Source organism: Pyxicephalus adspersus, chromosome Z (genome assembly GCF_032062135.1).
Source record: "Pyxicephalus adspersus chromosome Z, UCB_Pads_2.0, whole genome shotgun sequence".
Lineage (NCBI taxonomy): Eukaryota > Metazoa > Chordata > Amphibia > Anura > Pyxicephalidae > Pyxicephalus > Pyxicephalus adspersus.
Window position 1 is genome coordinate 48,642,639 of NC_092871.1, and position 22,438 is coordinate 48,665,076.

The 22,438-nt window shown below is 36.8% G+C and overlaps 1 protein-coding gene across 7 annotated transcripts in view; it reads right to left on the bottom strand.

Moving 5' to 3' along the window:
• Positions 1 to 2,133: 2,133 nt before the first annotated feature.
• Positions 2,134 to 22,438, bottom strand: part of NACC2 (NACC family member 2) — a 103,644-nt gene continuing 83,339 nt past the window's right edge. For all 7 annotated transcript variants that reach the window (XM_072431894.1, XM_072431889.1, XM_072431892.1 and 4 more), the window contains 4 exons: positions 19,694 to 19,867; positions 14,136 to 14,241; positions 13,223 to 13,320; positions 2,134 to 10,910 (listed from right to left, as the gene is read on the bottom strand). In XM_072431894.1, coding sequence (XP_072287995.1) covers positions 10,405 to 10,910; positions 13,223 to 13,320; positions 14,136 to 14,241; positions 19,694 to 19,867 — 884 coding nt within the window. In that variant the 3' untranslated portion in view covers positions 2,134 to 10,404. The remainder of the gene's footprint in view (positions 10,911 to 13,222; positions 13,321 to 14,135; positions 14,242 to 19,693; positions 19,868 to 22,438) is intronic.

Sequence of the window (22,438 nt, forward strand, 5' to 3'; positions counted from 1 at the left end):
TCTGTTTTTATATATTAAAAATGTTTTTTTTTGTATTAGAACCAACCAGTAAGGGCAGTGACCCTCGGTTGGGTTTTAACATGTCTTCGTCCTCACTAATTATATAATTGGTCTGATTTAATAAAGCTCTCTAAGACTGGAGAACGTAGACTATCACTGGAAAACCTGGCTGATCCAGCAAGCCTGGAATGGATCTGGTCCAGCACTGAAAACGTGCCAGCTAATGGCAAATAATTACAGGATTGCTGGATCACCCCAGGTATTCCATGAAAGCCTACCTTCTCCACCCTTGGGTAACTTTAACAAATCAGGCTCATCTTGTTTTTTTGTTTTACTTTGATAAAGGGGACATGTACAAAACCAAAACACTGGCCATGATATAATAGCTATCATCCAAGATTTCATTTATCGTTCTTTACGTAATGCAGATGTGCTGCTAAATATTACTCTGATTATAGATGGTGCCATGCAATGTATCACATTGGCACCCTGCTTCTTTATAGGAGCAGCTCAGGATTGCATGGTGTATGATGGTTTCACTTGTTTTATCTGCAACAACCAGCTGCATCAGTTAAATGCAGCACTGGGATATTAGTGCATTGGCCACAGATGTTTACTTTTTGATGCCAAACCTATGTAGTTGTATTGTTAGTAACAAATATTCCAACTTTTGCATTCAGTACAAGGGATCTGTAGACCCACTGCATGTTATTATATAGCGAGTTCATTACTGACATTTTTTTTTGTCAATATTTTGGAGATCATGATTTTAGATTATTTCCAATGGGACTCAATACTCATTTATTTACTTGTCTAGTACTCTTCTTCTCCTGATATCCGTTTTTAGAGTTGAAACGCTTAACATCACACATAGCTGAAAGGATCTGAGGAGGGACTGTTACTCTCTCTCTGTTATACAGACTTTCATTTGGTGATCATTCCTCAGGACAAATACAGATCTTAGAATTCAGAACTGTCCGTATACACAAACTGTCAACACATAGATATTATTTCAAGGCTGTCTTCATTTAGTCACTCTAAGCAATTTTTGTTTCTTCCATTTTAGGGTTAATTTTATATGGAAGGTGGATTGGGACATCGTGGGTATGCTGATCCAAGCATACCCAAGTTATCAGCGTGCTGTGTTGGGTGCAGATAGATTGCACCTGCAGGGTAGACCACCATGTCATTGTCAATCACCCTTTCTAGTCTGTTGGAAGCTTTTCATTGTAACATACACTTATCAGCTGAACATTCAAACCACTGACAGGTGAAGTTGTTAACACTGATTATCTTGTTACAATGAAACATGTCAAGGGTTGAGATATATTAGGCAGAAAGTGAACAGTCAGTTCTTGAAGATCATGTGTTTTAAGAGAGAACAATTGACAATAATTAGCATTTGAGCAACTTTGACAAGGGTCAAATGATAGCTAAGCGACTGGAAAATAGAATCTCCAAAACTGGGTAGGGAATGCAGTGAATAGTACTTACCAAAAGTGTTCTTAGGAAGGCCAACTTGTGACAGGGTGATAAGTGCCTAAAGCTACGTACACACTTCCAATTATTATCGTTGGAAAACGAACGACAAACGATCCTGCACGATATCTACGAACGATCGTATAGCACCGATCCTGCACATAGAGATAACGACACGATCGTTCGTAGATATTGTACACACGTCCGGTCGTTCGTTTCCAACGACTTTCCTCGTTCGTCGGCGTCGTTGGTTACTTTTTTTACGAACGATTTTTGCCCTATCGATCGTTCGTCGTTCGTTCGTTTTGAACGATAAAAATTGGAAGTGTGTACGCACCTTTAGGCTCACTGTTGAGGAAACTGATCCATGTGGTACTGTAGCACAATCTGCTAAAAATATGGCCAAGAGTGTTCAAAAGGAAGATATGTGTCCAACATTTTGTGCTAAATACCAGAGGATGCTTTCAAATGTCTTGTTGAGTTTTTGCCTAAATAGATTAGGGCTCTTTTGGTGGATCAAGCAGGACTTTTGGCAGGGGGTTTTAATGTTTTTGGCTGACCATTGTAAGTAATACCTTTTTCTTTTAGACACTTCTTGTGTACCTCCTTCTTATATATCAGGCATTTGTAATACAAAAACAAGGGAGCAACAAGTTAATTTCAATTGACTTTATTATTCTGTAAATGTGAATTTTACAAAGCATCTTACAGTTAATGACCATATCTGATGGAGCTGTTTACTTTAAAACCCTTGTTTTATGGTATGAAAAACAGTTATGAGCGTCTGTTGAAATGTTGGATACCCTTTTATATTTCTATTTTTTCTCTCTCTTTTTATTTTTAATATCAGCAGACAACCATGGTAACAAAATAACAGTCTTAAACTATACATAGTAACAGCACATACGTACCACTGGATAAAACAAAAAAATAATAAAAAAAAAAGCGTCTGTAAGAAAATCACTCACCAGTGTCTGTTAAGTTTCTAACAGCACAAACTTAAAAAAAAAAAAAAAAATTAACAGTAGTAAAATACAGTACTACTTTGTATCTAAAACAGATTAGTTTAAAAGAACCATGTATCTTTCTTGGATTCCTAAACATTCTGTCAAAAGGATTAATGTTTCATTTGAAATCACATGCCATCTAACTGTGCAAGTCAAAAATATTTAGACATCTCCACACTTCTTTCATTTGCTAAAAATAGTAGTGCATGTTTTGGCTTTTTTGTTTCTGTGTGTTAACAATGAATCACAGATCATGTGCAAAATGCTTTGAATGGAAGAAGTTGATTAAAAATAGTAACTCGTTTTCAAACTGAGTGCATTAGACAATTGGGGTTAAATGCAGTCATGAGCAAAATGAACACTTGATTTTGTGAAACCTACATTGAAAGAGGTTGTTTACTTTAAAGTCTTTTCTTTTTATCCTTTTTGTCCTTGTGCAGCCTTTAGTATATATGTATGACTATCATTTTTGTATGTGCTTTTTTTAGTAAATATTACACTTGATCAAAGAAACTTTCTTGACTCTAGTCAAGTCTAGTTTTGTTTGGGTCAGCTATGTATGCTATCCATAAAGCACCTTCGGTGTTTTCTAACTATTACAATATCATATCTCAAAACATAACTAGAGTGCAAAGATGGTGGCTGGAAAGAATACAACACAATTGTAGCCCAATTCTAGCCCAAGGGTTCTGTCCCATCAGGCATTTATAGACCGATCCAAACGTCTTGGCCCGGTAACATACAATGATTATGCAAGGACTGAGGAAAAATAACAGTGGTAGAGAATGATAGGCTGCAATTAATTTAAAAGACTCTGAGGGGTCTTTTTGTAAAGCAGTGAATCTGATGGTCACTAAAAAGGTTCCCTGGAGGAAAATCAAATGCTGCTAATAAAACACATAGACCCTGAGGGTTATCCACCAAGGAATGTTTCAGTGAATGTCAGGTTCAATGCTAAAAATTCCCTGATCAATTTAATAATAGGTAATAAAACTAGTATTATTGGTTAGGTAAAGAGGGTACTGTAGATGGCTGGGGTTTAACTTTAGGGCCATGGCTTCGGGGAAATTTATTTGAAGTGATTCTATTTTTTACTGGAGACAGTTTGCTGCAAATCACCAGCATTATTTTTTTTTTTTAAATAAATTGTTTGTGTGACATAATAACTTCACTCCTGAATTATTTTTTTTTAGATTTACATCTAGATTACCATCCTTTGGAAAACATTATTAAATACATATTTGTATAAATGTTAAAAGTGACATTCTTTAGATGACACGAAAAGAGGCCACATATGGTGAATAATTTGCCTTGCTTTACTTATTTTATATTTTCTGTAAGCTTAAGTCCAAATGTAACTAACGGCTGCAGAATTTTGGCAGCTCTGATTGGGCCTTTTATTAAGCTACTTTAAATAAATCTCCCAACTAAAATACTGTAAAAGTTCTTGTTCTCAATGTTCATATGTTTATCTAATTAACTAAAAATGTTTAGTGTCTTTCAACATAACTGATTAGGGCTATCGTTTAATCAGAAATGTGCCCAAATCCAGATTTATGGTGTGAGCCAGCAAAGTGGTCTGTTGTAGATTGTAAGTTGATTTGTACATTTCTACTGGGAATCTTTTTTAATTTAATGTCTTAATGATAGATGCTAAGTTGGCCAAAGTTGAATCTGCAGAAAAACTTGCAGCAGCTGACATTTCATTAAAAAAGGTTCCCAGTGGAAATGTGCAAATCAACTTACAAACTGCAACAGATCACTTTGCTGACACACACCATAAATCAGGATTTGGGCACATTTCTAATTAAACAATAGCCCTAATCACTTATGTACACAAACTGGGATTCCACCAGTTAGAGGAATTGGTAGTGATTATTAAATGTTGACTGTTCCCTCGTCAGCTACCTCAAAAATAGGCAGATATTTTTTGTACTTAGCCAACTTTTATGAGAGTGGCTGATTATCGATTCATTGGGGATGAGTTGTTAAACTGAATGTTCACACAGATGAATGTTTATAATAAATGCATTGGGACTGAATTATATTTTTGCCACAATCCTTTCAACCACCATCTTTCATTTATGAATACCTATGCATGAGCATATATGTGAATTTTGCAAACTTTCAAAGTGCTGTTTCTGCTATGTGAATTTCAGACTGGTACTGCTAATGTACAGACAGCAGCACATGAAATGTACCTATGTGCTCAGACATGTAAAAGTTCATTCCATCCAAAAGTGAGGTTTTAGTTTTGGGTAGACCCTAATAAGATGCTTTATCCATTAGCTCCTTACATGTCTTGAAGACTCTATATGCTGCCAGCTCAATTCTTCTTCCACAGAAGTTTTGACAGTGCTGTATGCTTGCTACATTTTCTGTATTGTATAAAATTTTAAGAAAATTAGAATCTATGGACTGCATGGAAGAGAAGCAACTCCTCTGAAATTCCAGTAAAAAACAAAAAACCTTACTAATTTCCCTGCACTGCTTAATCACCACATTCTACTACTGTGCAAAATGGAGACCTAAACTGTGTCAACCATCATAGGTATACGGTGCAGGGTATTGGGAAGAAGTACCGACATGGAATATTGAGTTTAAAAGTAAGGATCAGTGTCTGATGCCTTATCATTCTGCAGGACAAAGAGTGCACCCTCTATAAATGCAGTGTGAGGCCAAATCTAGTAAATTGGGATTTTTACTTATGGTGGCAGACGTTGCTTTAGTGTCTGTTTTACACAAGTGTAGAAGATAGTGATTGGTGAAGGTTTGTAAGAAAATGATAAATGTTTGCTATCTGTCACTGTAAAACTGTAGGGGAACACAGTATTTTAATATAAACTGTGAACTTAAATTAGGAAAATAATTTAAATATCACTTTTAGGTGGGATGACCCTTTAAAATGAATGTGCTTCACATAATGCAGCAATGTGCATATCATAAATGTGCAAGCCACTCGGCAAAAGGCTTTGAATAATCCCTTGTATTCAAATGATCCACTGTAATGTGACCATGAAACGTAAAAACACCAACACATGGTTTAAAACCTTAAACTACAGTAAATTGTCTGGCTTTTTTCTGATTAAATGTTATAACGATTAAAAAAAAGGCTAGAGTGGTGTTTACTCTGCACAATTCTGCAAAAATAAAAATAAAAACTCTCTTGGAGATCCCAAGATGAAAGGCTGTTTACCAAACCATGGTAATGGTGACAAAATAAAAAGGGACAACTGTACTCAATAACACAATTATTGTAAATTACATTACACTATTACAATATGTCTGTAAATTGCACTCTGACCATTTCCTTTTTATAACAACGGAGTTCAGAAAACTAGCCATAGAGTTGGCACCATGTTAACCTTCGACAAAATTTTAGCAGTACTTGGGCTTTTCTGAAAGCCAAGCTAAAATTGTAAAATATATACATTTTCTGAAACACATTAATGGTAGTAAACTATTCTGATAATAATTGGTAACTGCAGCAAATCAATACAATAATAAAAAAATACAGTGTCAAATTAAATTGTTAAATGAAATGTGTAGAAATTCAGGCTCTGTTTTACCCAGCTATGTCTAAGACTAAAGGAGAATCTGCAGCAAATATGTGCATATACGATATTTTTTTAAATTTTTTTTATTTCATTGTTGTCCTTCTGCCATTCCATTTAGTGGAAAGAAGGATGTGCTAGGGAATAAAAAAAAAATTTCGGGATCAAACGCACATAATAAAGAAAGAAAATACTATGTACTAATTCTCCTTTAGGATTTTAAATCCAATGAATTGCGTGTGTGGAGGGGGGGGGGGGGGGGGGGTTAGTGCTTTGCAACACACAGACATGTTTATATTGCCAAGACTGCATGAAATCTTTATTGAAACAGGAAAAATTACTTTTGTTTCATATACAGAACCTACACTGAATGCTAGACAATCACCTACATTTTCTTTTGCCTAATCAAATATACTGCTGTAAACAAGAGGGATTTATTAAACTTTGTCTAATCCCTTTAGGAAGAATGATTTGAACTTCCACTACAGACATAAAGAAATGTAATAATTTTCACATATTAGCAAAAATGAAACAATTAAAAATAAAATAAAATAAGGCACTCAGGAAAGCCTATACAATCAAAGATCTCTGAACATTCAAAAACACCCATGTATTTGTTTGTAAAACCTTTTAAAAATTAGAAATTATCATCCACACTGTCTTTCATAGCCTTTAATCCTCAAAACACAGAAAACGTTAGTGCAAATGACTTACTTGCATCACCATGCTTTTAGTAAGTCCTATTCCATTCACATTTTTTAACAATTTTATCCTACATGTTCTGCTTTCCTAAACTAAAATATATACAGGAAGAAATTAGGTAAATAAAAAATATATATATTTTCTCCCATTGTGCAAGGTGCCTCACGTCACTCCTCATATCAAGTTATGCTCTACATCATTTTATTTTTTTGTTTATACAGTCTGTTGAATAAGTGAATGTTATTCTATTCTGGGCCAAATTGCCCAAAAAGCATTCTATTTTGACTCATGAAATTGGGATTGTAAAGAACATTCATAAAAAACATACATATTCTACATTCAAGGCCTTTCTCCGGAACTGCCATTGATTCACTGAATCTGATCAGTTAAAACATACACACTCACACATTTCACTTCAAATTAAATAAGTGCTTCCTCATAAAGGTCTGCAGATTATTACCGCTTTGGTTTTAACCTTTATTGATCTTCAAATACATTATTACCTGCACTGCAGATACCATTCCCAAGGTCCACTGTGCTAAAGAAGGTACCTTGTTTTTTCATTGCTTCTATCTAGACTATAGTCCACTAGCTTTGTGCCTAAATCTCATTTCTACACTGCTAAATCCCTGTATTAATATTGTGTTTGTCAGACAATTGGCTTTGTAGCCATTTGTATATAGTATAAAGAATCCAAGACATATTAGTCTTCAGAGTAAAAAACAGGATATTCTTTTCCTAACCTGGTCATTTGGCTAAATCAAAGGGAACAAATTTTGGTCCTGACATTACCTAACCGGGATTGATTAACCACAGACCAATGAAGTCAACTTGCATTGGCTGATCAATGATTGCCGTGCAATAATCCCAATTTAACATGAGTATATAGGTTGACTGCATTGTCATCTTAGAATAAAATTTGAGTCTTTACCAGCTAAAGTACCCACCAAAGTTGGACAAGGAAGGACCACAAAATGATCATAGTCCCCCCTCCCCCCCAGTGCTTCAAATCTAATTCTTTGTCTTCAAAATGCAAATGAAAAAAAAAGTCAGAACTGTTTCATTTAGGATGAAAAAGTTATCTTTGCTATGGGTACCATTAGCAAGTTATGTGCCCAACTTCACTAACTGTAGCTCACAATATATCAATAAATGTACCTTAAAAACTGGAGACTGCAAAGCATTTCAACTTGTAAACCTAGGCAAACAACTAATGGTCGAAAACATATTTTGGGGCATAGTTCTTTAGCTCTGTGATATTTCCTTGGTGCTCCAATCAAAGCTATACTTGAAGACCACATACACAAATTTTAACATATTTCCAGTGGTGCTCAGCCAACACCTGAGCATTGAGGCTTGACCTGCAGCTGATGAGCATAGGATGTTCAGCCTTGGTGTATGATATCCCTTTTTTAGATCTTCTAAGGCAAGAATCATGCTAACCTTATTTATCTTCCTCCTGGTATGTTGACAACAACTGGACTCGCTTACTTCTCTATTTCCATATCTGACAACTTCATCTACGTTGCAAGTTCTATAGTTCTATAAAAATCTATATGTATCTAAGTGTACATCAATTATTCTGTTACTCAAGAAAAGCAATTAGAGAAGCTCTGTGCCTTTTAGGACATGTTTAGGTTTTTTTTTTTTTTTTTTTTAGAATAAAGTGCAAGTAATCTGCATCTAAAGAAAAAAATTATTTCACATTTAAGCTAGAGGAGAAAGTCTGAACTAATGGTGACCTGATCCTACCTCATCTGTTGAACCCTAGAGGATTCTTGGAAATGCATACATCAAAAACAAACTCCATTAATTTATCGCAGCTTGGGAAGTATCCAAAAGGCAGAGGGGAATACTTTCTAAAATATGCATTAAGACTGATATAAAAATAATCTGATTTTACATGACAAATGCAGTGTGTGGTAAACACATAATGTTCCCGAGGAAAAGGCAAGAACAAAAGAAGACAAAAAGCATCTCTAGGCTAGATCTGTAGTTTATCCAGCCTGTCCTCTGATTTCCCAGAAAATACTTAGACTTTCATTTACACACATGAAATAAACAAAGATCCTTTTAACAGATAATCTAATGAGCTAATATGTTAAAAAGGAGCATCAAAACATTTTTCAACTGCTCCAAGTAAAAGAACTTTGGCAAAATACCTAAAACAGTTCTATAAAACACATGGAAAACCCTAAAGAAAGAGTCAACGTTTTAAATTCTAAATGCTCAAAGACCAAGCGAACTCCTATTTCAGAATCCCGAGTCTGAGGGGACTCTAAAAACCTGAAACCTCAAATTTCAACTACTACAGTATACCAACTTTTCTGAACAACTTCCCAAAAGCAAAAATCGATACATTCAGAGTTCAAGAATTATAAAACCTATTAGGGTGCTATTCAGTTTACTCCCATCAATTAATTCACCAATGCATGTATCCTTTGGGGTTGATGTCCCTTTAACAACTAGGAGTCCAAACACAAAAATCTTCACTTACAAACTCCAATAAGAAATGAGAAAAATTCTGGCTATTAAATTTGTTATTACAGCTCCTTCATCATTTACCCTTTATTGTTTAATACATGCAAAGCTTAGTTTGGGATTCTCCCCAAACCAATGCCCTGATTGTAACTAAATATTTAAAATTTTTTGATGCAATGTGAAAGGAGCCCAATAGCCCTCTTTCAGCTACATCTCTCCTATGTATAAGGAAAAAAATGAAGTCAAATTTGTTTTTGGTTTTTAAAAAAACATTTGTAACAATGTATATGCTAAACAAAATCAATCGTTTTTTGCATCAGTCCTGCAATTCCTAGTTAAGATTTAACATGGGTAACAAAGCCAAAACTAGGTAACAGAACTTTCTGGCTTTATTTATTTGGTTTGAATATAAACCAGCAATGATTAGATTTAAGCAAATCAACTAGTCCTTTTTTTAGTTACCATGCTATTCACCCCGTTAATGACAAAATTGGCCACTATGTACTTTTTCCCTGGAGATACAAGTGAACTAAAACAAGTATAAGTGAACTAAAAAAATAAAACGAAGTTTTTTGGACTAGTCTAAATCTGAAGAAAAAAAAAAGCCAATATTTCAGTGTCAATACACAATGTCGTACAAACTTGCCATTTGATGGCACCCAAACCTGCTTTGCAGATTGCAATAGTCCAAGAAATTCCTTGCTCCACAATGGAAGGATGACAGACAATAAGTGATAGTAACGTCCCATTTAAACCATGAAGGAATTAATGAATGGTGCCGGTTTTACTTTTTTTTGTGTTTTGTTGCTTTTTTTTTTTCTTAAACACGTGCTTCTGTGAGTGGAAGATAAAACAAATATATGCATTCATTAGATTAAATTTCATTTTAAAAATGTGCCCATTTAGTTTATTACTAAGCAGGCCTCACTCGACCTGATCTTTTACAGTATAACGAATGCAAATATTTTTCCTTTGTAAATTTTTCATTTTTGAGTGTTTTTGTTTTAAATACAAGCAGAATAAAAATCACATTTTAGTCAGGCAAAAATAGCAGTTCTGAAGTAAGTGGCTGATCACATTTTGTTTTTTTTTTCTTATTAGTAATGCATGCAAGCAGCGCTAGAATTACAACTTCCCTTACGGGTCACCGTGCAGACTCCCTGTTGGCTTTCCTTCATGATCTATAAAGTCCCATTGTACGAAGTTTCTTGTCTCCGCACTGGGGTCTCTGGCCTGCTGGTGGAGCCGGCATCTTGTTCGAAAGAGGTTGGAGGTGGGCTTTGGTTGTCCGATGTCAATGGATCGGTGCCACCTACCTCCTGAATGACGGACCCTGTTGCTCCTTCAGCCTCCTGGCTCTGTTCAAATGAAGGGCTGGCATTGGCGGTGAGGTCGATGTTTGCTGTATTAGTTCTCAAGGACACTATGGTGCCAGGATCTCCTCTCCGCTCTGCATAGATACGTTGCTCAAACACCTGGGCCTGACTGGGCTGAAATTCGGACTCCAAGGGGACGCTGGCAGCTGCTGCACCCATCACAGAACGGTACATCTCCACCCCTTCTGGCAGCATTGACTTTATTTTGGGGAGCCAACGTTTACGTACCCGGCGGGCATTGGTGCACATATCTGCTGCTATGACGTTCATCTCACTCTCCTTGAAATTGGGTGCAAAGTTCTGGCAATACACTGAATGCACAAAAAATGCACAAAAAATCAATTATAAAATAAACTGCCTCAACATAATACTTTTGTCAACATAATTGTCATATTCAATGTATGTTTCTTCCATCCTAAATGCCCATTTCCTTTCCGAACTACTAGAAATCGGAGGCCAAGAGATATGCATGAGCTGCCCAATGTACAATCTTGAAATCTCATAAGAGCTGGGAAGAAGCAACCATTTTGTTGCATAATTTGTAGCAACCAGTCCAAAATAAGAATTTAAGACCTGGAAGAAGACTGGACACAGATTATATCAATAGAGCAATGAGGGGATATGTGGATGTGGCATCACTGGAAGGGGGTTCATTGAAAGACAAGTGTGCCATATTGAGAAAAAAAAATGAAGCCTTAAATTGTAAAGCTCTGGTTTAGGCATAGCTACCGCACAGTAACTTCTTGTACCTTCCCATTGGTAGTAAGGCTGCCATCAACACAGACTGATCTATAGTGATGTACCAGAGGCAGGAGGGATGGGTCCAATCTACCACCTTCCAGCAAGTATTTGGCTTTGTTGCTCAATGGCACTCTGAAGATAGCTCAAGCAGAGCAAAGGCTCCTACATGACTATTGGATTGGTAGTTTATATGTTTAAATTAATAATCTCCACTAGAGTTACACTTTAAACCTTTGGAAAAATAAAGCCTGTTTTATATCCCAAAGTTTACACTACTTTAATCCTACCTATCCCCAGACTATCTGGTAAATCAAATGTTTTCTGTAACACCAAACACTGCTCTGACTTCTACCTTTCACCTGCAGTAATGTGAAAAGCATGGCTTGTATCACCTATCACTTATCTTCTTATCACTTATGGACTCCTGAGAGGTAGACTCAGAACTTGTGCAACATGGGTATTTAGCTCTGATTACACTGCATTTGACTTGTGTAACATACTCTGTGATCTTTATTGACTTAAGCAAAAGATGAGGATTATTCCACCAAGAAGATCTTAGTACGGTACATGTAGTTTTTCTCCTGTCCAGTCTGTCCTGTTCTGGTGGTACAGACTGATATGTACATTTTAATGATTGTTCTGTATTTGGGGGGGTACCTTCCCTTGAAATTCACATTGGAGATTTTATTTGCATGTTTCTGCACTTTTTTTGCTTTTAATTTGTGGCCATGTACCTTATATTGGAGGTGAGTCTCTCTGTTAGTTTTTTTAAGTGTATATTTAGGCTGCTGAAAATATTTTGACATATATACAGGGTACTGCAGCCTTTACATAACTTTCTTGGTCACATTTTTCCTTTCTTTAATGGGAAACAAAACAAAACTGGGTCGTAGTGCAGACTAGTTATGTTTGCCGTAAAGTAATGTTTAATGTGATTGGTGTATTTTCGTATTATTCCATACCTGTTAGAATATATTTTCACTATTGGAAATACATGCGTTTGTAAATCATCTTGTTACTTGCTAGTGGCACGTATGGCATATTCCGCTAATTTTAAAATTAGTACCTGCTAAGCTTAAAACATGGAGAGCATGTAGTTTCCAGATTTGACTGGTATATGGTTGTTAAGGTAGGGGAACGATAGGGCCCAACCACTGAACAGCAGAAAAGAAGCCTGTATATATCATGCACTCAATATACTCTACCTATAATAAAAATATTAGCATACAGATTATCTATAAGAAACATGTTTTTCTTTCTTAAACCTTTGTGGCTATTATTTAATTTTGACATGAATTACTTTCACAAGTGATATTTGTTTATATTATTGTTAATGGTAAAGAGGCAGAAGCCCCATCCTACACAACAAATGCAGTGTTCGCAGAGTAAGTGGTGTTTCTAATGGAATGTGCCCCCACAAAGTGCTACCATAACACATACCTCCACTGCTAACACTGCTTTCACCACTTTTAACCTGACCTCTAAATGTTGCCTCCTAGCCACTGCCTAGATTTCCTTTAATATACTTTTTTACTGTGAAAGCAGATGCAAGAATGTGGTGTGAATCAGATTTAATGACACATAGTGCATTAGGATTTATATTTGGGCCATACAGAAAATAGCATTGATATCTGGCAATTAGTGGAGAAGTGCGAGGTGCAGTGGTGTTCTGTGGAGCAGTGCACAGGTGCAACAAGGTTCAGTGAAGTGCACAAGGATGCATCAGTGTTTAATCAACAGTTACTAGCAAAATGGGTTGGTAAAGAGGCAGTGGCATAAAATACAAAAATGTTAGGTGTAGTAGCGATGAATGTAGGAGTGCAAATCAGGGTCATTAGAGTGCCACCCACCCAGTAGGCCCAGCATCATTAATATGACTTACATTTCACAGCATTCAGCACCCTGCTGTCCAAAGGCTTCCTGCTGGGATCACTGGTCGAAGAGCGGATCCCGGTACCACAGCTGTTAGCGAGGGTGTTCCTGAAATAGCCAGCAGCAGACACATATTAATTAGCACAAGAAAATGTTGTGCATCATACAATGACATTTATTTATGCTTCACACGAGGAACGAAAGTTATGCATACAGAGGTTGTTGTTGGCTTACTACACCCCTCACATACATCATTTAATGTTGTGCTGGTTGGTTTCCTATGACTGTTCTATTACACTGGTACATAGAGGCCTGTACTGAGCTAATATTGAGACTGATCTCTCTCTCTCTGAAAATACTAGCTGTCTGGGTGGCTTACTAATCCTGTGATGTTGTTACTTTAAAAGGGACTTTAGTTCCTCTTGCAAAATTTGAGAGCAGACAGGTCTTCAATGCAGAAAGAGACAGGCCATGTCCCTTTTGTAATAAAACATATTTGCCTGCCTGTTCACTATCATCTTTTAAAAAACCACTGAGCTTTGCATACATCTTCATGGAAAAGAAGCAGATTTCAATCTTATTTTCAGTTTGCCTACTTTAGGGTCAGTGATTAGTATTAGCTCCCTAAAGTGGGATCCCAAACAAAACTGGGTTTGATAATTATCACACCCTGACACAAGATATCTCAACTTGACATCCTACATTACAATCTTCTGAATGGTGAAGCTAGTAGCGAGTTAGATATTCTTAAGTGTCTTATGAACCATTGGCAAATAACACAAATTTAGTAGACATTTATACTGATCTTAATGATACATTTGATCATTACAGCAAAGAAAAAGAACCCTTCTTGGGATAAATTATTATTTTTTTTAGGCATAACTTTACACACAGTAGAATGCACAACAGGCAAATAAACTTACCGATCAAAGAATGTGGCAAGGAGTCGTCTTAAAAGGACCTTATGCTTTACTCCAGCACAGAGGTGGCAGTTCATGAGCTGTCCACGGGTTATGTATACCCCTGAGCCTGTAGGAGAAAAAAAAGATAAAGATATCAACTAAAAAGACCTGATGTCAGGGATTCTTGCAAATTATGCAGATTTTGTATTATCTACCCCTTACCTTACCAACCCCCTAAACCCTGTGGCTTCTGAAAAACGTTGTGGACCTTTTGTTTTTGGGTGGGGTTGCTTCAGTCAAATAAATGCCCTAAAGCAATCTACATATATACCATAGATGCACCTTTATAACATCCAAAAAAAGTACTAAATGAGGAGCTTAACTTGACCTCACTTCAATCCAAATCTTTGTCCAACCTTCAAAACACCTAACCCTTGACCTTCAACTTACCCTTTGTGTAACCTAACCTGACCTTACAAATTACCACTGCACCTAACCTACAACCACCACCTAACTTTGAGTCACTAAATGCCTATTTTACCTAACACTAACCCCTACACTTCACTATTAACCTCCAAGTATTTCCTACACCTAACCTTAAAACTCAGTCCAACCTTTACAGCTAACCACACACACATCAACCCAACCACAAAACCTAATCCCTAGCCTCTTACCACCTCCTAACACTAAACCCAGAACCTTCAAAACACCCATACACCTAACCTTAGGACCTCAAGCTTACCCAGATATTTAATTGTTTTTCTCCACATAAGGACCTTTGTGGAGCTTATAGCAGGTCAGAAGGAAGTTAACTGGATATCAATTGCACCTGTCGTTGAATTCTATATGATTGCAGATGCATTTAAATGGTCATTAAAGGTCAAACTGATGCTATCAATACAGACCCTAACTCCTATACCTAACTATGCACATCACCTCAGACCTTAAACCATCCCTTAACAGAGAACCTATAACTAAGCCCTGCACCTAACCCTGAATCTATTATACCAATACCACAATTTCAAACCCTGTACCTATTACAGATCTCCCACCTGCAGTTAATAAACCAAATCTTGATTACAGTTTAAAAACATTGAAAAAACAAGTATGTAAGATAGTTGAAGCAAATTTTCAAACAGACTTCAATATCCCAATATATTCTTTCCCTGAAAATACCCTGAGCTTTTCCTGGAAAAGCATTAATCCTTCCCTAACAGCAGCTAAAACAAAAATTCAATAAACAACACCCTTTAAAATAATGTGCCTGCATTTACCCCATTATACCAATCCCTGCATGAAATATGACATTCATACATTGTGATCCCCTTTCCAGACCTATGTGGTTGTGCTATGAAAGAATGAGAATCCATACATTATTCCTGTGTATGTTTTTTCATACATGCATAACTGAGGCAATTGTTATAAAAATTTAGACTACTTTCTCATAAAGTAATATTTTACTTGTAATTGTGATTGTGGGATGTAGCTAGCTTAGCAGGGTTGTTCCTTAAAACAAAAAAAACATTAAATATTTTTTTAAAACAGCAATACCAAACAGAATGCAGAACTGGTAAAAATCTCAGCATTCTGCCTACTACTTGTTCTAATAGGATTAATCTTGCTGTCATATGAACTCCTGGAGGAAAAAGAAAAAAAAAATCAGCCTTTACTTTAGGGAAAGAATTCCTTGTCTCTGGGCTATCAGGTGTTGGCGAGCTAAAGAGACTTTGGACTTTTTCCAAAATCATTTACCCCCCATAAATCAATGGAATGAGGACAGCAAAGAGCTGGGGCTATAGTGAGATCTCAAGGCCTGGCTCCCCCCACCTCCCCGACGCTCAGCTCCGTTACCTCAAATGAACTCGCACACACAGATCTGCGGGTATTGATTCTAATTATAATGTGCTGACTGCGGAGAAGCGGAACTCCATCCCCTCCAGTCGAGTCAATCTGCACGGTGTAAGATAGGGAGGGCGTCTGCATTATAACAGAAGCTGCTGGCTCTATATGCTCAGAAAAGAGCAGGAAAAAAAGCATCTGAATGGGATTCCTGAGCTTTGGCCGAATGAGACATTTTCATAGCATTTTTATTAGTATGGCTTGAGGGCCCCGCCATTCAGGAAGGAAATAGTGAAAGCAACATTTGTAATCAAAAGTAAAAGACTTGGAGGCAATTGTGGCAAAAAAAAAAAAAAAAACTTACTGCAGTTGCAGTCACTTGTGAACCAAAGTGCAGCCATATTGTTAGGTTTGCGTTTTGCAAAAAGCTAATGTAAGAACACTAGGAGATACCTGTTGTTGTTCATACAACCTACACTCTTATTATATACATCCAAAGTCTAATAAAACAATCATAAATGGGGCAACAACTAAGAATTGCCTTTACCAGCATCCTAAAAATTAACTTGATCCCTAAAATTAAATCTTACAATGACCCCAAAACATAACTATTAAAATTATCCTGCAAGGTTTTATCTTACTGTAACATTTGACCTAAGCACATTATTCAATTGTAACTTTTGCAAAAAAAACAACATTCCACGGATGTAAAACTGTAAATGCATGAGAGGAAGATTTAGAAGGGGGAAGGGGCAGATTTGTCAACTGCACCTAGAAATGGGTTTTAACTATCTTACCTCAATATTAAAAAATGATATGTAATCCCAAGCACTAGAATAGCATAAGCTTTAACATGTTAATGTAATAGCAAATATTTTTACATTTTAAAAATCTACAGTTTCAATTATTATAACACTTGCTATTTCTGTCATAAAGATCCTTGTTTAAGCTCTTACTGTAAAAGGACGATGATGCTCTTTCCCTGTCTCCCTTATGTGAGAATTGCATGTAGACATAAATAGCGGATGTACAAGAGGGTGCCGAAGATCAACAACACTGAGATACAGATTAAAAAGGTAAACATGAGAATAAAAAATTGGCAGTTGTTAATTATTTAAAGCTCTCAAGCAGACTAAAAAACATTAATATAGGCTTTACATCTACTTTGAAATAGGATGTTTTTTAAAGCCTAATGTCTTGCCTTCACCCTAACATTTAATCCAATTTTCAAATCCTAATTAAAATCCGTAAAGGTTTTTTGTTTTGCCATTTTGCATTGGTTTTGCACTCTCCCCCCTTGCTCCTTGGGTATAGTGCCTGCATGTATTCACACTACAATTTACAGTCCAAGCATTTTTCAGATAATACTGTAATTCCTGATATCATTTGTAGGACTTCTTTAACCAGTCACTAGCCAATTGTTGGAGTATGAAGACACCTGACTAGAAGAACTAGTGAAGCAGACAGTAGCAGTAGCAATAATGGGCATGGAATGCAAAAAGGAAGCAGATCAGGTGTGATATATTGTGCAAGTATGCTGTACTGTACTTGTACATTATATCACATTTGATGTAATTTGATATATTTTAGAACAAAGCCCCATCCCAATGACTTCCTCGTAGTTTAGGCCAATCATTCCGGGGTCCTTATTGTGGTGTACTGTAAGAATAATTAATAGATGGATAAGCCTTTGCTGGCCCTCATTTCAACATAAATTCTGCCACAGAATGAAAGTAAATACAAACATAAAAATAGGTGTTTGTTGTTATGCTTTGCTTTTTTGTGCCCAAGAAAAAAAATTACTCTGAACAGTCACCCCTGTTCTTCTGTAAATGCAGGCATATTGTGGTATTTCTGCGTTCTTGTCCTGTGCAGGGCCATGTTCCTTTTTAGAAGCGCTCAAGAGCAGTTAAAGATAAAATTGCTACAAAGGTGTACTCATGTATACAAATCGTACAACCTCAACCAGTCAAAAAAAGCAGGTTCCCCTAATTCTGATTTTCCAGCATCCTAAGGGTTAATGACATTTTTTGGGGAAAAAAAAGAAAATATGTTAAGAATCCCCAAGGAAGGAGGTGGGATAAAGCCCCAAAACACCTGCAAGCGGTGATAATAATTCACTGAAGGAAATAAGTCCATCGCTGGATGCATTATGAGCTGGAGATATTAATCTGCCTGCTGCAGATTGAAAAATGCAAATCGGACTCATCCACAGGTGCGTGCAGGCACAATTTACAGTTGTTCCTCACTGCGAAAATAACCCGTGTCACATTTAATAGCGCCACATAAAATGTAAACGCCAACAAAATGAATATTCTGGCTGCATAACGAGTGCTGGTATTCTGTATGCTAACAAGCGTTTACAGCGTCCCAGCTATTGTGCTGCGCAAGTAAATTGATTTTGTTGGAAACATACACAGTAGTTTGGATGTCGGCAGTGTTTGCGGGGGCGACTGTGGGAGAGAGGAGGCTTAAAGAGCCAGTTATCCAAAACCACAAATTGGATTTATGTTATTTACCTTATTAAAGGGTAACCATACCATAGGAGTCTTGAACTATTTTAGATACACATGTATGTAAAAATAAAAAACATTTTTAGCATTTAGCATGTGACAATATTTTAAAGAAAAAAGTCTTGCATCTCTGCATAGTTTGTAATTCTTTCATGTTCTTTAAGGAAATATTATTTACTCAAATGCAGACTGTACTTCTGGTTGGTTTATTAGAATTGAACAGTGACTCTACCTACCTTTAGTGACGTTGGACCTAACAGGAAGCAATAGGTTTATTCTAGTCATTAAGAAAGTGAAACGACCATGATGTTTCCAAGATTAAGAGATTAGGTGAGTTAAGCTTTAGAGTATTATTTGTATGTATTTATATAGCACTGCAGGACTTTACATTAGTCATGCGTATTACCATAAGTGTGAGAAAATACAGGCAAAACATGAAAAGACCTGTAAGGTGGTAGTCTTTTGGCAGTGTTTTGTAAGGAGGAAGTATTGCTATGACAGTCTTTTGTAATGCAGTGGAAGTCTTTGGTATGGTAGTCTCTGCTAAAGAAGTGGAAGTCTTTATTATGACAATATAATATAAGGAGGAAACACTTTGTGTTATGTCATGTTATGAAACCTTCCAAACTGCTGCCTACTTCTGATACGTTTCAGACCCTCTTGCTGATCCTATGGTTTAATACTGCTTACTTCTTATTTGTAAAAAATAGAAAGTCAGGCAATTAGAAGTTCCTGAGTGAAACAAGTATATCTGTAGCATCCCACCTTATTGATATCTTATTGGTAGGCCACCATATGCAGATGAAGCCACAGCACCATCCAAGTAGCAAACATAAGAATAAATAAAAATTAGAAGAATTGAAAGCAAAACAATAGGATTCACTTACCTCCAATGTTACCACTACATTTTCTTTTGGCAGCTGAATATATAAGGGGTCTAGGTATTTTAACAGATGGTTGTGCATTTACCTCTCCCAAGAAGGAAAAGAGGCCACATGTTGAATGAACATGGTGCTGCAATTAATAGCTTAATAGTACTTCTTTTAGTGAATTTTCATGGATTGACCTAATTTTAGCAGCAACTAGCAAAAAACCAGTGGAGTATTAGGAGACTGAATCTGAATGGCTGCCATAAATTATCCAAAGCAGTACATCTAACAGAAAATATGCTTTACTGCTGTTGTAAGTGGTTGAAAATGCATGAATAGTTGAAATAATTGTATTTACCTGCAACCAGTTCCAGCTTCTCGCCTGGGTCACCTTCTGAGTAGAGCTTTGGATGGCAGCGGTAGCCAATCTGACTAATGAGGCTGGCTGGAAGTGCCACTAGGTCTCTTCGAATTAGGACACAGGAACGATTCTCCAGTGAGTTTTGTATCTGATCTCCTTTCTCCTGACCAACTAATAAAAAAAAAACAAGAATAATATAAATATTGGGAAAAACAAAACCAAATATTCAAAACCACCACAATATTGAGCACTAGTGGAAAACTTTGATCCTTCCACTGCCTCCAAAAAACATCTTTTTTTTCTTCTACTGAAATGCTTTGTGCTGCTAGAGGGTCACGCTATTCTGATCTATATCTATATATCAGATATCTATATATGTAAATGTAGCTATATCTACATATACATGCTATTCTTCCGCCTTGAAATACTCTGTACAGCTGGAGGACTGGCAAAATCCATTATTTACTCTCTCCTCTTCTAAAATACTTTCCACTCTTGGGGGACTGCTCGCTCCAAAATACTGTCCACCCCATAGTTAGTCCAAGCTGACCAATTTTTATCCAGAACCTTGACTTGCCACAAATGAGTAAAACTGTACTTATATAATAATAATATTTTTTAGCTTCAGTAGGGACTGGGCAGGAAGGGATCATGTTAGGCAGCTGGCCAATTTAAACATAATAATATGTACATCACATACACAAACAAACCATCTGGAAATAAACAAGTGCAAGAGCATTGGCGAGAGATATGACAACAGTCTGATACAATATATTGCAGTGTCTGCATCAACAGATATTAATTATGTCAGATCTGCCTGACAGAACAAAGGAGGTCTGCACCGCCAAGCTGGCAGCCACAAAGCCTGCCGCGGTGGCATCCTTGCAACAAGTACCAGACCTTCCCGAAGTGGCACGGGCACAGGCTCTACAAACAGATCTGTCATTGTTTGCGACAGAACTAGATGATGCCCAGACAGAACGGAGGCGCCCACTACCTACAGCAAAAGTTTTGGTAACCACAGTAAAAACATGGAACAAGCTGTGACACCACTGCACCAGAGCTGCATTACAGAGCTGTATAACAAAGAAGCTTTTAATAAATATGTAAAGGTTTCTAGAGACCTAAATATAAGTGTGAATAAAGGATTACATGACCCAAAATTACAATTTTAGTATGTGGTAAATATTTTTCATGTTTTTTACTTCATGGGTTCCCAAAACTTGTCATTAATATGGTACCTTATGATCCCTTCCTGCCCTGCTGCATTACGATGATGCAGAAACACTCCAAGGTAAGCAGGAACAGTGCAGCCAGCAGGAGATTAAACCTACTACACTCCCACTTATATTGATATCTCATTCATAGGTAGACTAAACCTTCTTCCATTGCAAAGAAATGAGGTTCAGTATAAGAATAACAGGTATTTGTTAACTTGGCAGTGTTAGTTAAGGAGAAGCACAGCCTGGAAGGAGTTAATACTGGCTGTTTATCAGGGTTTTTGGACAGGTTACACAGTGTTCCACTAAATGCCAGCTCCTCCCAACTTCGTATTCCTATAAATTCTAGGGGAGTAGAACAGCTTCTTGTGGCCTTTAGAACTGGCCTGCTCTGTCCTTTTTTAGAGCTTTGCCTTGTCACAAGTTGTGAAGTTTATAAATACTCGTATTTCACCGGCACCTTGGGTCTCGCAGAACATCTGCCAGTGTGCCTGTGCGATTAAACAATCACCCCTTGTCAGCAGGATTGGCAATAAAGCTTGCTAAGGTTATATTAGGATACGCTGAGAACTCTTACTTACTTCTTATGTACGTCTTCCCAATGCAAAAAAGACCATAGATTCTATACAGTCTTACATGACTAAAGAAGAACTCCACTCAGCTATGCAGGTGTGCAGAATGGCCATAGGCTAAACCAATTTTAACAATTCAGAATTTTTTTTTTTTTTTAATTCTGACTTAAGAACCTTAAGGAAAGTGTAGTCTGAATGGTGGAGAAAATATTCCCTATGTTATGGAAGGTCAAGTTCAGGAACGTGATATCTGTGCGGTAAATGTAATCAGAAAGATGGCAAAAAGGTCAGGAGCAAAATGTTACCTATTTTAAATCAAAGCTCACAATATGCCATTGTTTTTTTTTGTTTGTTTTTTTCAGCAAGATAGAGGAAATATGAGGGGCAGATTTTTTTCCGAAAGCTAGTAAAAAAGCTAGTCCAATAAAATGATCAGGTCAGGTGAGAATCCAAAGAGAACCCATCGTAAGAGACCAACTTTTTCAAACAACTGTGGATAGTTTGGATGTGTTAGTAACCCCCCCCATAGAAAAAAAAGGATGACACATCTCATACATGTGTTCAGTATTTTTGGCACGTGCACTAGGCCTTCTAAAGGTTCAATATGGAAGGTGTGATTTTCTGAGGAAAATATAATTAGAACAGAATGATCATGTTTCAACTTGAGATATCCTTGGAGTGAGTCTAATTAGAACAATGAAGGGAAAGTAAAAAGGAAAAGTATGTTGTGCTATTATGGAGGGTTATGCAGGAGGATGTGATATTTCAGTGGTGGGTGTAATGAGAGAAGGTCAGAACCAGAGTATTCTTCCTTAAAGTGGATCACGTTGGAGGATTTAACATTTGTTCTTTAGAAGAAGGTAATCTAGAAGGTAGTGAGAAGGTCAGAGTTTTTTCTTCCTTATGAAGTCTCATGTTTGAGGCAGTGATAACTCAGAGAGGAGTATATT